This window comes from Leptodactylus fuscus, chromosome 3 (assembly GCF_031893055.1).
Source record: "Leptodactylus fuscus isolate aLepFus1 chromosome 3, aLepFus1.hap2, whole genome shotgun sequence".
In the NCBI taxonomy this organism is placed as follows: Eukaryota; Metazoa; Chordata; class Amphibia; order Anura; family Leptodactylidae; genus Leptodactylus; species Leptodactylus fuscus.
The window spans coordinates 215547315-215564685 of record NC_134267.1 but is presented as its reverse complement, the minus strand read 5'-3'; the positions used below and the strand labels follow the sequence as shown (position 1 = coordinate 215564685).

The following is a 17371-nucleotide window of genomic DNA, read 5'->3' as shown; positions in this document are numbered from 1 at the left end:
CCTTAGGCTAACGCCCCACGTTGCGAAAAAGCAGCTTTTTTTTGTTGTGGTTTTTCAGTCAAAGCCAGGAGTGGATTGAGCAGAAGGTAGAAGTATAAGAACTTCCTTTATATTTCCCATTCTTTTTGTAGCCATTGTTGGCTTTGGCTTAAAAAACCCCCCAAAAAAACGCAACAAAATCTGCAACAAAAAAAGCTGCGTTTCTGCAACCTGGGGCCTCAGCCTTAAAGGATACATACCTGTATCCTTAAGGCTAAGGCCCCAGGTTGTGGAAACGCAGCTTTTTTTTTGTTGCAGTTGCTATTGCAGTTTTGTTGCAGTTTGGATGCTAATTCTTGGCAACTTTAATATTTTCCTTCTCTGTTTTTAGACTTTTATTTGGCATCAATTAGGGCTACATATAATTTTTTAACTTTGCTTATATTAATGTTCTTGGAGGGGGATGTGGGAAATAAAATGTAATTTTTCAAAAATGGCTGGTTATCCAGGGATCGCCGTAACTTTCTGGCTTTCTGGGCTCTTTATTTGCAGGGCAAGTTGTAGTTTCTATTTGTGCCTAATTTTTTTAAGCACTTTTTATTGCTTTTTTTTTTTTTTTTTTTTTTTTTTTTTTTTTTTTGGGAAGGGGGAGGAGGTATTGAAAGCACATGGGGATACCTAAGTCTTGGTTCACATCTGCTTTCGGACCATTCTGATCCCCTCTCTGCTTGAAAAACGTGTGTATAGTAGGAAGGGCTTAAAGGAATTTTCCAGGATTATTATATTGATCGTTAATATCTGATTGGTAGAGGTCAAACACTCATAAACCCCACTGATCACCTGTTTAGATGAATGCAGTGTCCGCTTCTCTGTATACCAAGCAGAGCACCTTACATGGTAGAGTGGCTGTTCTTGGTATTGCAGCTCAGCTCTATCCAGATGGGACTAAGGCCTGGTTCACATCTGCGATCGGTATTCAGTTCGAGGAGTCTGCATGGGGACCCCCCAAATGGAATACCGAACACATTGGCAAGCGGTGAGCAATGAAAGCATGTTCCATGCGGACACTTTGCGGAAAGCAAACAGATCCCATTATAGTCTATGGGGTCCATGCGCTTTCATAAGTTCAACCCCTTTTCGTTGCGTTCAATATTCCAGTAGGGGGGTCCCCATGTGGACTCCTCGAATGGAATACCAAACGCTGATGTGAATCAGGCTTGAGCTGTAAAGAGGCCATGTGACAAATGTGTGTGATGTAGAGAAAGTAGCATTCTCAGCTGATCTACGGGGAACCTGGGTTTGGGATCCTATTGTTGACATACACTAAGGATAGATAGCAGCATTGAGCTCGAAATCCCTTTCAAGGTGACTTGGGATAGACTATAAATTTAGTATTAGGTATGACTCTACAGCACCATACCTTTAGAAGTGGCTAAACCTGGTATCGCAGTTTATTAAATCTTTGCACCATTTAATTGAGTGGGACTGAGCTGCAAAACAGGAAATACAAAGCTGTACCTGGTATACAGTGAAGGGGATTTGGTTTCCCCCTCAAATAGCTGATTTAGAGCGGTCACACTCCTTTGACAGGACAGTCAGTCAGCTTTGCGTGGAGTCAATTGGAATATGCCAATTTCAGATGAAAAATATTAACTCGGTAGTGCAGTTACCATTTGAGTTCACACTGGCGACACCTGTCCGTTTTTGTTTTTTTTCTTCTCCTCCCTATTAAGTATGTCTTTGGAGTGTGGGAGGGAACCCACACAAACACGGGGAGAACATACAATCTCCTTGCAGATATTGTCCTTGGCAGGATTTGAACCCAGGACCCCAGTGCTGCAAGGTACAGTGCTAACCACTGAGCCACCGTGCCGCCTATGACGCCTGTCCGTTGTGACTAAGGTAACACTGATGGTATTAAACTGGTGCGCCACACATGGCTGCTGGCGTCCCAGTATGACCTCAGTCACAGGCTGGAAGAGCTCCGAAGCCAATGCTGGGGATCGTCAGAAGCCCAGGAGAGGTGAGTATAAGTATTTGTTATTTTTAATCCCCTCCTCTGGGCAGGCTACTATTGGAAGGGGATCACATAACACTGTCCCCTTCCCATTAAGGAGATGTATATCGGTCAGGGACCCAGGTTCCTTGAACGCTATCATAGTGGAGCTGGAGATGGCTGGGCCCCCAGCACATTCGGGCCAGGCATTGTTACACCCCTGCTTAGATATCACTCCCGAGTCATCCGAGTTTATTCTGCTGCAAATTTGGATGGAACATAAGCTACAGATATAAGCAGGAACCCCTCCGTCTGGTGTCTGTCTGCATATACCCCCATGTAAAAAACATAAGGGACACTTGTCTTCTGTCAGAAAAGTCAAAACATGATGGAAAAAAAAAGTCCTGCATGCAAAACCTTGTCTTCCATTGTAAGATAGAAGGAAGAAAACATCCGTTATGTTTTTTTTTTTTTTTTTTTTTTTACATTATAGTCAGTGGGTGTAGATGTAGACAAAGGCGACTACTAGAGATGAGCGAGTACTGTTCGGATCAGCCGATCTGAACAGTTCGCTCGCATAGAAATGAATGGACGTAGCCGGCACGCGGGGGGTTAAGCGGCCGGCCGACGTCAAAGCGAAAGTACCAGGTGCATCCATTCATTTCTGTGGACCGTGCTGTTCGGATCGGCTGATCGGCTCGCTCATCTCTAGCGACTTTGTCTTTGTGTGTCATTCTATCACTAGTAAATTGCTTTGCTCTCATTCTGTGATGGATAAGAGCAACGGACTTTAATAAAAAATAGTGTGAACCCACCCTAAGCCCGGCTGCCAATTTTAAAATAAAAATTGGTAAAATATATACTGTGGCATGCCACGGAGATTAATTCTCACTGAGGCTCAGACATTTTTGGAGAGGGGCCGTCATTCCTGAGTAACCTCAGTAACAAGTGCCTTTGTCCAGTCGGTTGTTGCTGAAGGGTTAAGTTATATTTTATTGACTTGGAAACACTTAGCCGGTATCTTGTCTGTAAATGGGCCGTATAATTGTGGCCTTTTGTGGAGGATATCTTGTAAAACATCAGACGAGCGGAGCCGCTAACCCCTATTCATTGCAATATGTTGCTTTTCTTTTCCAGCTCCTTTGTCAGTAAGCAGCGCTAATTTAACAATCCGGTAAAACAGATGCATCTCCCCGGAGATAAGAGTCCGAGCTTGTCCTGTGAGATGTGTTGGACGCAGCGATGTAATCCTCGTCCCGCTCCGGGGCCCTTCTTATTAAATTACTAATGCATTTGAATTTAGTAGCCTGATTCGCGGGCCCCGGGGACCTTCCTTAAACAGATGGTTAGCCTGGTTTATAGCCAGGACATGCCGCACTTGTATATAGAGAGCTGTGTGGATTTGTTTACTAATGGTTTATGGAAAGGAATTGAAATAAACATGTCTCCGTGGAGCCTGAGATAACATTGATGATGACATCAAGCGCGAGAAAATATAATTTCTCAAAAAATGGCTTAGCTTGCCCAGTTTTTGTTTGTTCTGCCATACTAAGTGATGGCATACTGCTAGGTTATACATCACTTATTGACCGGTGAAGCTCTGATTTTTTTAGTATGGCCCCACTCACTTGGCCGCGACCTTATTGCAATACTCCGCGCAGTACAGTACGAGTCCAAGACACAATCTAAAGTAGTTGCAGTACTCAGATAGTGCCGTAACTCCTTCATTCTAAGGGTAAGTACACACAGGGTTTTTTGGACTGGAACCGGTGGTGGACGCCGCCTCATGTTCCGGTTCGAAATACGGGTAGCCGTGACTGAATGCCGGTGCACTGCATCGGCATCCAGTCACGCACTCCACTCCGGATTAGGCCCAATGAATGGGCCTAGTTGGGAGGAGGGCGTGTCTTCAGGCCGAATCGCGAGACGAAACGGCCTGAAGAATGAGCACCTCGCTTCTTTTTCTGGGAGCTGGAACAAGCTGGTTCGTGGAAAAAAGAACTCACCGTCTCCCATTGATTTAAAAAAACTCCATGTGAACTTACCCTATGGGTGTGTTCTCAAGATGGCTTGTGGAGAGGATCTGGACACAGTTTTTCACTTCATTGGTGGGAGATGTTTCTTTTTGCAGCTCCCTGAAAAAAGGAAACATCTCGCCCAATCTTGCTGCCATTTTTACAATAGAATCATGTGGCCCATTGTAGGATTCTAATCACATTTGCAGACTGTGCGATCTTCTTTGGAGCAGATTTTTAGGATGGAATACTGTGTGAACATACCTTAAAGATAGTGAGGTCTTGCTTGGTCTAGGGTGGGGGAATCCAGGATGAAGAGTAGTGGTGGTGGGCAGAGACTTTTTTTCAGTGCGTAAAAATTCCATTAGACATTATTGTGATCTTTAGTGTCACAAATTACTTCTCAGTGGTGGATTTCTATGAGCTTGTGTCTCCTTAAAAGGATTCTATCATTAACATGCTATTTTTTCCTCAATAACACATAAGAATAGCTTTAAGAAAGATTATTCTTCTCCTACCTTTAGATGTCTTCTCCGTGCCGCCGTTCGGTAGAAATCCCGGTTTTCTTTGGTATGCAAATGAGTTCAAATGAAGTTTGAACCCAGCGCCAGAAGAAGACGTTAGAGAGAGGCTGTTCCAAGCGAAGATGGAGGCGGTGCTGGAGACTTCTCTTGCAGCATTGGGGACGCCCCCAGTGCTGTGAGAGAACTCATTTGCATACTGAAGAAAATCAGGATTTCTCCCCAACAGCGGCGCGGAGAAGACATCTAAAGGTGGGAGAAGAACTACCTACTATGATGTCACACCTGTGCCCCTATGGCAAAATGGTGCACAGGTACAAGTGAACATATGTACTAAATGTTATGTTTTATTTGCTAAAGGGGAGCTCCAACCACAATGTGAATTTTCATCTGATCAGGCTAGGCAGAGAGCTTCCTAAGAGCGCAGTACCATATATCTTTCTACAGTAGCAAATCTCCGAATCACCGGGTCACTCTTATCATTAAAAGCCTTATTGAAAAGTGGAAGTGTTTTTTATTGGATTGGAGTAAATCAGGCATAATATTGCTTTAACGTGCAAATGGCGGTGTAATTATCTGCCGGCCATGTTCCCAAGATGTTATTTTACTAGTGACCTGAAACGGCGGGAGACATGGGAGATTTATGGCCTTACAGTGAAGAGAGTGCACGGTAATGATTCTGACAATGGATTGGTCTTACCATCGTCTTGACTGATCAGTCCACCAAACCTATTACAGGATAACATGTATTTGAGAATTGTTATAGTCTTCTCTTCCTTATTTCTAGGCTCACACTAGCATTGACCCTCTGTTGTTCTGGAGGACCAGAGCAACGAACAGGCGTACCGCTAGCACAGTGGTAACTCATGGAGTCCGACAGACCACATTGACTGTAACGGGGTCTGACGGATGTCTGTCGTTTTAAAACTGAAGCTGGTGGCGGATTAAGTCCTCTGTGCAGGGCTTCATCCTCCGCCATTTTACAGTAGGACACTGTGACGGACTCCAATGTAGATGTGAACTTAGCCTTAGAACAAAGGATTGGGCAGGGGTACAGTTGGCACATCACTATATACCGTACATCAGATGGTCTACTGGACCTGTCAAACATGTCAGCTTCGGCCGACATTAAACAAATGCGTGGCCACCTAACTTCTCCTACTTGTCAGAGAATTGCAATTGCAAATTCATTTTCTTATTGTATATTTTTTTTTATTCTATTTTCTGTACGTGATCATGGGGGCGGCCATCTTGCCTGAGCTTCTCCTCTGCTCTGTTAACTGCATTTAATGAAATGCTTTACAGCTTATTCATGACCATAGTCAGCAATAAACTGGAGCGGACTCATTGAAGTCTAATAGGAGAGTTTTCTAGGCATTCTCTGTACAGGGAGGGGGAGTAGATAAGCCGTGACATCATCTGTTGTCAGTAGCTGATGTAATGATGGGTCAATATGGATGTTATGTCTATTGTAATCCTGTATTTGTACAGTGGTTGTCCAGGCTAGGGCTGTGGTGTCTCCATAGGAGACTCTGACGCAGTGTTTGCCTTGAATCTGCAGACAAAAAGGTTCTGGACACACCACTTTTTTGCCCAACCCTTTCAGTTTAAAAAAATAAATGGACACCTGGTGGACCCCATTATAGTCAGTCTGTATGTTACTGTTGTTTTCTTTAGGGTCATGGGCAGGGGGCCTTTCACTATCAATGGAATAGATGTAAATATGACCACCTCCATATTGTTGCCGTGGTTCCCTCTCAAATATGGCTGAGGGGGGTGGGTTCACACCTGCGCCCGGTCTCCGCTTTAGCCAATTCGGCGGTTTTCCATCTTCTGCCTCGAGAAACTGGACAGGGGACAGAAACCCAGCAGTCAGTTTTCAAACTCATACACTTGAATGGGTATGCAAAGTGACCACCCGTGTGCGTCTTCTGCCTCTCCGCGCTTAAACTTTTTTTTTTTTTTTTAAACCGGACACAAAGTCCTGCATGTCTGACTTTGTGTCCAGTTTCACCACAGAGAGGTGGGTTTGATTTCTGACTGCTGGTTTCTGTCTCCTGTCCAGTTTCTCAGGCAGTAGTCGGACACCCACTGGATTGGCTAAAGCAGAGAGCGGGCGCAGGTGTGAATCCGCCCTAAGTATGCTATCTGTTATTATGGATTCGTGACAATGGACAGTTCACGGACCAAAACTGCAGTGGTGTGTATAGGGCCTTAGTAAAACATCACTGCTTTCTTCCAAAAATGACTCCACCCTTTCTGACGCTGGAGCTCAGCTCCGCAAACATGAACAGATCTGACCTGTAATACTAGACGCCACCATTGGGGAGCTGTAGTCCTGTTTTTGAGAGTAAGCAGCCATGTTGTCTAACCCTTTGCCCTTCGGTTTGTTGTGTTACACTTTGTGCTGTTTATTCTTCCAGTCAGAGGAATGGCAGGACAGAACAACCTGCCGCTGAACTTTCCACTTTCTATTTATAAGTCTTGTTCCTTTTTGTGTCTTATAAAGTGAATTTTTGATTGAATATCCCAGTGTGTGTGTGAGATGAGAGGTGAACAATTCATACAGATAAAATGGATAGACTGAATGTCATATCTTGGAGGAGATGGAGACATACCATGCCAGTAAGAAGGAGTACTTGTTTGTCTTCCACTAAAGCTTCCTATCAATGTGTCTTATCTTTATACCTTAAAAAAAACCAAAAAAACAAACCCCCCCCCCCAAAAAAACTGCTGAACTGTTAATCTCTGGCTGAGTGTTGCTACTGTATGTGCTGAATATGGACACTAGTAATCTACAGAGGCTTCTTGGCCTACCTCTCCTCTCTCCTCTCCCAGCCTCACTGCATGGATATGTGTGGAGTCCCTGTAATATTGCAGCTACTACAATTTCTGTCCGCTCCTGTTGAGGCAGGGGAATAGTGTCCATATTCGCTCTGCATGTTACATACATGCTGTATATGGGTATTTCATATCAATGTTCCTGTGCAAACTTAATCTAAATTCAGCAATAAATTATATTAGAAACACACGTAAATTCACAAACTAAACCCCCCCCCCCCCCCCACAACAAACAGATATCATAGACATTGTGTGGGGACGTTCACTTGCCACCATGTTCCTGGACTCCCCAAGGTCAGCCTATGGTCAAATGACTCTTCTAACAAGAAAGAGTCTTCTCCTTTAAAACGCGTTACATTGTTTTGTTAATTGTGATTTTTGAACATTTTGATTTTTTTTTTCCTTTTTGTTTCTTACAGGACGGTATATTTAAGATGAGTCTTTCTCCTGATGGAAGTCTTCTGGCAGCCGTTCATTTCTCTGGCAAACTGTCCATTTGGGAAGTCCCATCATTAAGACTACAGACAGCGTGGTGTCAAAGTGATCAGGTAGGAATATCTTATCTATCTATCTATCTATCTATCTATCTATCTATCTATCTATCTATCTATTCTATCTATCATCTATCTATCTCCTATCTATCTATCTATCTATCTATCTATCTATCTATCTATCTATCTATTCTATCTATCATCTATCTATCTATCATCTATCTATCTCCTATCTATCTATCTATCTATCTATCTATCTATCTATCTATCTATCATCTATCTATCATCTATCTATCATCTATCTATCATCTATCTATCATCTATCTATCATCTATCTATCATCTATCTATCATCTATCTATCATCTATCTATCATCTATCTATCATCTATCTATCATCTATCTATCATCTATCTATCATCTATCTATCATCTATCTATCTATCTATCTATCTATCTATCTATCTATCATCTATCTATCATCTATCTATCTATCTATCTATCTATCTATCTATCTATCGGTTTGTCTGTCTCATATGTTGTATTTTTTGTCTGTCTTATGTATCAACTTCATATCTGTCAATGTCATATTGTCTTGACATATTGATATGTCTGTCTTATCTATCTATTCATCTTACCTATCTCATCGGTCTACCTATCCATCTAATCTCCCTTTTCTCTGTCTTTCCATGTGCGTTCATGTCTGTGTCTGTCTATATCTGTGTGCCGGTCCAGTCCATGCTTATCTATATGTTCAATGTCTTTTTAAGTTCTCATATTTACCTGTCTCACTTTTCCGTCTCTTTTCATCAGAACTTTTTCCTCCTTTTCTTCTGATTGTGAAGACGTCTGATTTTTTTCTCGGTCCTTTATATACTTATTTCTTCGGCGGGCTCCTGATTTGATTGATCTGCCTTTTCTCTTATGTATAACATGAATCTACTGATGACAATCTTTCAGAGAAGGGCCGCTATATCCCTTGTCACAATAATACAAGTTCTCATTGTACCAGTAGTGAATGTTACAGAATATTCTTTAATCCTCTTTGTACCTGCCTAAAATGTTTCTTCTGTATAATGTGTCATCGGTTTAGTTTGCCATTATGTTATTTTTATGGTCATCCTGGCATAGATATGTGTTTATTCCAGTCATAATTCATTTACTGTGGATTTTCCTGCCACATGTCTCTGTATGAAGCACACCTGTGTGTGTACATGAGAAGTATCCCTTCTTAGATATATATTATATAAATTATGTTGTATCAATATATGTCTTGTATTGTAGTCCCGTCCCGTCTGCTTCAATCCCCCTTACTCTGAAGCTTTTTCTCATTCCCCTCTCCATAGACTTCTATAGACAGCATGTAACCCGATCCTTCAGTGAGTTGATAATCTGTCTCCTTCAGAGATGTATTTAGCAGTTTATTGAGATCAATGTAGGGACCAAGGATAGGCTTTATTTTCCTGTAATAAGTTATATTTCAAAGTATCTAATATTTACCCGCACTATTGATTTTTATTTCCAAAGTGTGTTGAAATGTCAATGCCATAATATATTGTAGCACAAGTGCTAGGTGTGAATATGTCCAAAATATAATTGAACTAACATAACTCTTTACTGTCAGGCAAAGCAGTTCCTGACTGTCTGTTCCAATTTGGGACCGGCCTAATTAGCTTATTGGGCGCAGAAACTAACAGTGCCGATTGCTTAGGAATGGTGGGGGCTAGAGAAAAATTTCCATATGTGTCGGAATCAGTAGACTAGTGCCTTTTGAAAGATGTGAAGAATTAAAGAAATTCCGTAACGTCCTCCTCAGTGGAAGTAGCAGCAGACCTTTTCAGCCACTCCTGTACTACAGCTAGCTCCTTTTTTCCTTTTCTCCAAGCCTTCGTTATTCTCCCGCAGTCGGTGTTGTGCTACTATCCTCCGCAATATTCGTTAGCGCACTGTCAGGTGGGCGGTCTTAGCTGTCAATCGTTGACACTGACACGTCATAGATGCTGATCGTTGCACTAGTAACTATTACTGAGACGATCGATCGACACCAACAGTGGGAGGATTGAGAGGGATGGCTCTAGTAAAGCAGCATTCTGTAAAGATTGGCCGCTAGCTTTACTTTCTCAAGGCCGCAACAGCCGTCTTTGAATACATGTTGCTTTGCATACATCACCATCGCGTGTACGTAGATAAATCCCTGACAGAAGTCAAAGTTTTAGAATGAGTTTTTGCAATTTTTTTTTTTCTAAAAATCTTTTTGTTTTTCCTGAGAAATTATCGCCACCGACTTCTTAGCGCATCTTTGAAGAAATTAGATTTTTCTCTAACTGTATCTTAAATATTTATTTCCGCGCCCATTAATTCAGCAGCAGGGGATTTTTGTAAGGATGGCAGCAGATCAGTAAACATTCGGCAGCACAATAAACTATAAAAGGTTGCGATATAATTAGGGAGAAAACTAACAATACTATGTGAAAACTAAATAAAAGTAAGTTTTCTGAAGCGGTGTGAAGTCTGCTGCATTCTCTGAGGAACCTGGAGAAGACAGAATTGGCGTTAATGATGAGGCTTTTATGTGTAATTGGGAATTCTGTTCTATATTTTGACACTTCGTGTGCTATTCATGTGGAACAGAGCACAATGCTGTATTGACATGTAAGTAATATAGAAAATTCTATCCTTCCACTCACATTAGGACTCCGAAATTGAACTGTTGAGTTGTTATCTGACATTATGCTCAAATAATTCGATGATGGCCCTAGAGGTTTTTTTTTTTTTTTTTGGGCCTGGCATTGGGAGAGGTCATTTTTTCCCCACTTAGAGTGACCATACAGTTCACAATAAAATTAAAAATAACAATAAATACATAATTCATAGTTAAAATAGCTTTTTTAATTTTTCTACCTAGTTCCTCTAATTCCTACGTTCTTTGTGACGTGGACATTAGATTCATATGACTACTGTATGTACCCTGTTTCCCTGAAAATAAGACAGTGTCTTATATTAAATTCGCTTCCGAAATATATGACCTGTTTTATTTTCGGGGGAGGCCTTATGCAGCGGCTGGAGCTGGGGACAATCGGCAAACTTAGCGGAGCACCGGCATGACTGCTGGTTGTAGGTGGTCCAGGAGGTGAAGGGGGGGGGGGGGGATGTCTTATTTTCAGGGAAACAGGGTATTCTGTGCTTTGGTAGTCTGAGACACTCCCTATACTGGCTTGTTCCATTCGGGAATGGGGGGGGGGGGGGTTTGGGGGGGGGGGAAGAGTTTCTAAGACTAGCAAACCACAATGGAAGAATTTATTAAGACTGGTATTTCCTCCACCCGTCTTGGCCAGTTTTCCCCACTGGTGCTAGACGTATGAGAATTACTAAGAGGCTCCTGGCGTCTTAGTACCTATGGTGCACTTTGGTAGGTCCTATGCACCAGAATTGAAATCTATACCAGTCAGGGACTGGCATTGATTTATGGTATAATTCATGCCAGTTTTCTGGCATGAGTTACCATAAGTTTGACAGACCAAAGTGTTCCTGCCTTGCTTCTACCACTTTCATAGAAGGAAGTGGTACAAAAATGGCCGTGCACCAGAGATGCGCTGCAACTCTTTCCATCTAGCGTAGAAAGAATGGTAAATTCCCCTACTGTGTGTAGAGCAGTCTAAAAAGCTAGTGGCCACTTCACAGAAATGTAGAGGACACTTGATTTGGAGGCCCCCAGTTTTGTCAATCCTTGATTGAACCATTATTTTCTCTCTGAAAATGGGTGTGTACAAAACAGAGCAGTCTTCCTCCCCTCATCCATTATTACTACTACTGGCTTCTGCTAGAAGCAACTATAAAATAGCTATATCTGTGAAAAGCTCAAATGACCAAAATATAGGAGATCCAGGGACATTGGATACAAAAAAAAGAAAAAATCTGAGCACAATAAGGAAATTTACTTGCTGTCTATGACTAAAATCCTATCAACAATAACAAAGAGATAATCAGAAGTATATAGACTCTCCTTACGCTCCTTTCTGTAGAGCTGCTGTGATTGTGACAAGCTGCAGACTCCTCTCTGAGCAGTGTACAGGCAGGGAGCTCACAGCAGATCTGTGCGTAGAGGATGCAGATACTGTGAAGTGAAATCTTCCCCCACCCTCTCCACTTAGTGTGTTCCCGTCTTGAGCTTGTTGGTTTCTAAAGACAGTACATCTCTAGTAGCAGGGTGTGAACAGCAAATTAGGAAGAAGGGAGGCACCTAGTGGCAAGAACTTTAGGGAGGTGTTTCAGACTTAAGACAGCAATAAAGTATATGCCATTTTGGTCCAGAATCATCTGAATAATTAAATGAGACTTAAGTGATCTGAAAGATTAGGGACACAGTGCACTGTCGGCTTTCTCGATCTGTGCCCTGAGTGAAGAGCTAGCGATCCCGATACTGTAGCTCTTCACATTCAGAAGGGTGTTCCTGACCGTCTGTCAGGAACGTCCTTCTGTACAAGCAGCGCCAATAGCGCTGTACTCTGAGACCGGGGAGGAACGCCCCCTCCCCTCCTGATAATACTCGTCTATGGACGAGCATTGTGAGCAGAGGGAGGGGGCGTTCCTCCCCGCCCACACAGTACAGCGCTATTGGCGCTGCTTGTACAGAAGGACGGTCCTGACAGAGTGTCAGAAACGCCCTTCTGACTGTGAAGAGCTACAGTACCGGGACCGCTAGCTCTTCACCCGGTGCACAGATCGGGAAAGCCGACAGTGGCTTTCCAGCAGTATATAGAACTGCCTGTGCCCAAACCATGAAAGGTCCTCTTTAAAAATAGTTCCATCTATATAGGGCCATCACAGGTGTGATATCTGCTGCTGAATATAAGTGTATTCTGGACGCTCCCACTAGTTCTTCCATTACCTATAATTACTGAGCTGTTTTGTGGTCCTGCACACTCTTCATCTCCGATATGGTAAGAAAGGAACAAAGTCAAAGCTAAAATGGAGATAAATTAATGCACTTCTCGTCTTTTTCATTAGGATTAAATCATGCGTGGCCACAAGACTGCTAGGTTCTGAGGAAAGCAATTTAACAAAAAATTCTTCTGATACTACCTTGTCTCTGCCATAATAGTTTGTTTTCCATCTGTACACTTTGTCAAACTCTTTAAAATCAAACCTTATATACCGTATTTCCATTTTTACAATGTCTTGTCTTGAAGGTAGCTCAGGCAGGGAGGGAAATAAGCTGGAAGTTCTTTAGACAGAGCTACAATACCAAACACAGCCGCTCCTTGTAACCCCATAAAAACATGGCTGTTCATGGCACCATATTGTCACCAGTAAGATTAGAAAATTTGAGAGTCTTTAAAATGCAGCAAATTTTTATTTATATTTGCAAAAATGTTTAACATGGAATTATCTACAAATCTGAATGTGGTGATGTTCGTGGGAAGACTCCTTTAGGATGATGCCCAACGTTGCATAAATGTTGCAAAGTCCAATCTTGTGTAAAAGTTGCAAAGTTGATGGGATTCTGGCTAATCCCATCCACACACTGCAGAAAAAAAATACACAGCAGAAAAGTTGCGTTTTTGGAAACATTGTTTTCCCTATAAAGGTATAATAGGTGCAGAAAGTCTGCAGAGGAAAACTCCACAAAATTGTAATGAAAACGTTGTGGGAAAAAAATTCAGCGCGTTTCTGCCGCATTTTTTTCTGCATCATATTGCTGCTGCGTTTCGTTACAAGCCTAAAAGGGATTCCACCATTAAAATGCTTTTTTTCCCCCTCAATAACACGTAGGAATAGCCTTACAAAAGGCTATTCTTCTCCTACCTTTAGATGTCTTTTTTGTGCCTCCGTTCGGTAGAAATCCCGGTTTTCTTCGATATGCAAATAAGTTATCTCGCAGTACTGGGGGCAGTCCACAGCTCTCAAACAGCACTGGGGGCAGTCCACAGCGCTCAAACAGCACAGGGGGCATCCTCAATGCTACGAGAGAACTCTCCAGCGCTGCCTCCATCTTTTTCAGGAACGGCTTCTCTGCGCATCTTCTTCCGATGCTGGGTTTCAATCGTCTAGGCCTCAGGCACCCGACTGCGCATGCCTGAGGCCTAGAAGATTGAAACCCAGCTCCAGATGAAGACTCACAGAGAGGCCATTCCTGAAGAAAAAGGGAGGCGGTGCTGGAGAGTTCTCTCGTAGCATTTGGCACGCCCCCAGTGCTGTTTGAGTGCTGTGGACTGCCCCCAGTGCTGCGAGAGAACTCATTTACATTCCGACGAAAACCGGGATTTCTACGGAACGGCGGCACCAAGAAGACATCTAAAGGTAGAAGAATAATAGCCTTTCTTAATGCTATTCCTATGTATTATTGAGAAAAAAAAGGCATTTTAATGGTAGGATCCCTTTAAGGATCATTCAAGTGTGTGACCGTTTGTAGTATGCTTTTGTGGTCAAAGATAGATTAACCTGATTTCCTCCTATATGTTATGTTCCTCCTGAAGGGGTCATCGAAGTGTGCGACTTTTTGTAGTATGGCTTTGTGGTCAAAGATGGATTAAGTTGATTTCCTCCTATATGTTATTTCCCCGTCTACGCTTGACTTGTTTTCTAATGATTACCGGTCCAGTGTTCTTCAGTTTTCTCCTCCATGACCGTTCTGCCATGTTGTAGATTGGTTCTGTATTGAACGTCCAACCATGTTACAGTCATCATGGTCTGCCTTCCTTAATTTTTCTCCTTTTTTTTTTTTTCCTCCCTGTTAGCCTGAATATGATGAGATCAATCCTGATTGGAGAAGCTCGGTGGAGAAAAGGAAGAAGATGAAAGGTAAATTACAATTTTGCTACTTTGACTTCTTCCAAAATTGAGATGTAGAAGAAGTATTGACCCCCAGAGGAAATGGGATTCTTGGAAGGATGTGATTATTTTGTCTTGGTTTCTAAGGGTTTTTCTCATGCCTAAAGGATGTACATGAGCAGATTTATAGCTGTGATCTATGACTATTATCTCACAGCATTCTTCACAGAATAATTATCTGCATTAGTGATAATTCACACATGGCTGTTCCGGTTTAGAAATTTCAACAACTGTTTTATTCATCTGTTCATCTGGGGCTTGTATAAATCCATACATATGTGGCAGACCTATTCAAGTGTATGGGATTTGCTTGTGCTCAAAACCTTACTGCACAAATATGTGTCTGTAAAATATAAGTGGGTTAGTGTCATCATACAGTATGAGCAATGCCATGAACTTAAAGAGGATCTGTCACCACCTTCACCAATTGTAGTTCCAATTTTAGTATCTAGTAATAGGCACCGCTCCGCTGATTCCAGTTCAGTTTCTTTTTCTCTGTAGCCCCCACCATTCCTGAGCAACAAGCACAATTCATTTTGGTCTGATATGCTGTTCAGGCTCTGTAATGTCAGGAAGGGGGGCATAATTCAGAGCTCTAATCAGAGGCAGCCAGTATCAAAGCTCAGAATCATATCTCCTTGTCAGGGGTGACCCTGCCTTTTTCGCCGCCTGAGGCGGACGACAGAAAGCCGCCCCCCTCCGCGCTCCCGGAAGGAGGGGGCGGGGCTGAGCGAGTGGGTGGGGCAGAGTGGCGTTAGCAGGCAGCGAGCAGGCACGGAGAGGACCTGCTCTCTGCCTGAGCTTGAGGGGAGGCCGCTGGAGCAGCGCTGCTCCAGCGACCTCCCCAATCCACCGCTCGGTGACGCTAAGCCAGTCCAGGACAGCTTGTCCTGGACTGGCTTAGGTAAGCAAAAATGCCGCCCTCCCCGGGGCCCTGGCATAGCGCCGCCTGAAGCGGTCGCTTCAGGTTGCCTCATGGGAGGTGCGGCGCTGCTCCTTGTCTGCTCCTGTCTGACCCCGCCCTCCTGACAGTACAGAGCCTAAATAGTATATCAGGCACCAAAACTAACGGCACCGATTTCTCAGGTGCGGTGGGGGCTAGAGAAAAATTCCAACTGTGCCAGAATCAGTGAAGCGGCAGATATTAACAGATACTAAGAACTAGAGTTGGTGGAGATGGTGAAAGGTTGGGGCTTAAAGGCGGCGATACTTCCGCTGTTTTTTCTTATCACTTTTTGGTTTTCTTTGTTTGTGTGGGTTTTTTTTTCCGCTTTCCGAGCTGCTTCCGGTCCCATCCTGTGCAGTAGGTTCTGGTGCCAGGGGATGACTGGATAAGGTGATCGGTGCAGGGTACAGATATTGGACCCCTATCATGTGGATAGTTCACCAGTATCTTAAAAAAAAAAAACCCAAAAAAACAAACCCCTTCTGTCCAGAACACTCCTTAAAAGGGCTTGTCGCATGAGAATATCTCTTGTTGTTCAGTCCAGCCCTGAATTATCAGCATTTTTTTTACATTTATGTTTTATCCCTGGATGTTCCAAGATTAATGTTAGAGTAGGGCCCTCTGCTGTTTCTATGTCCACCTCAGTGATTATACCAAGGTGGACGCACATGCTCAGTCTTGTTTCTGTCTCTGCTCCTCCAAAGAATACACAGCGACATCCCAGGTGTGGTGAAGCTGCAGCGTCTTCTCTAGAAGCAGATCGAGGACCAATTCTTGGACATCTACAGGACGAGCTGTAGTGGCGGCCATATTGGCTTTGCTACTCCACATTAATAGAGCTAGCGATATACATTGTATTAACCTGTATGCAGTAAAGTTCACTTCAAAAGCTTATATCCAGACTTTTATCTTATATTTTGCTTTTTTTGATATATTTCCGTAGTACTTGAGTTTTCTTAATTTAGAGTCGCTAATAAGTCAGAAAGAAAGTCCTGCGTCTTACACTTTCATGTGCAGACTTCTCTCGTCTCGTTCCCTTTGTACAGATAAATTCCTGAACTTGCAGATTAGGAAATCTCTCTGTGCAGAAATCTCTGAATGTCTATTAATTGGCGGCAGAGAGAATGGGTACATGCCAGACAATACACGCACCCTGCGTGTAGTTCAAGTCCCCTAAATGTGTTCTCTGTCCCTTGGCTTGGTATGGCGGTTCCCGTGTCTTCTAACACATTCATGTCCTCTGTCTACGTCCAGATAAAGAATCCTATTATCCCCTGATTGATGTAAATTGGTGGGCGGACAATGCTGTGATTTTGGCTCGCTGCTCCGGCTCTTTGACCGTGTCCTCTGTGAAAACGTTAAAGAACTTGCTTGGGAAATCCTGCGAATGGTTTGAACCCTCTCCGCAGGTTACTGCCGCCCATGACGGAGGGTTCCTCAGCTTGGAGGTAATTTATCAAGTTTTTCTTAAGTGTGATTTTTCAGTTTTATAAATGTGATGTTTTTAATATGGTTTTGGGGTTTGAAGGAAGACTTGGGCCTTAGGATTAACCCTATATGTTTACGAATCCCTGTTGATCCACAAGAAAATATTGAAATACCCCAAGTATTCGATATTACGACGTATTCCATATTACGACTTATTGTCTTATGTAGCTGTGTGCTTGAGGCCTTAGTGTCATTTCCAAGATGTCATTTCCAAGGAAAAACTCTTCAACCCGTAACATCTGAGTGAAGATTATATATGTTTTAAA

General features: G+C 42.9%; 1 protein-coding gene across 3 annotated transcripts in view; it reads left to right on the top strand.

The window, feature by feature from the left end:
• Positions 1–17371, top strand: part of NBAS (NBAS subunit of NRZ tethering complex) — a 498058-nt gene that overhangs the window by 67015 nt on the left and 413672 nt on the right. For all 3 annotated transcript variants that reach the window (XM_075269168.1, XM_075269167.1, XM_075269169.1), the window contains 3 exons: positions 7772–7900; positions 14578–14641; positions 16872–17065. In XM_075269168.1, coding sequence (XP_075125269.1) covers positions 7772–7900; positions 14578–14641; positions 16872–17065 — 387 coding nt within the window. The remainder of the gene's footprint in view (positions 1–7771; positions 7901–14577; positions 14642–16871; positions 17066–17371) is intronic.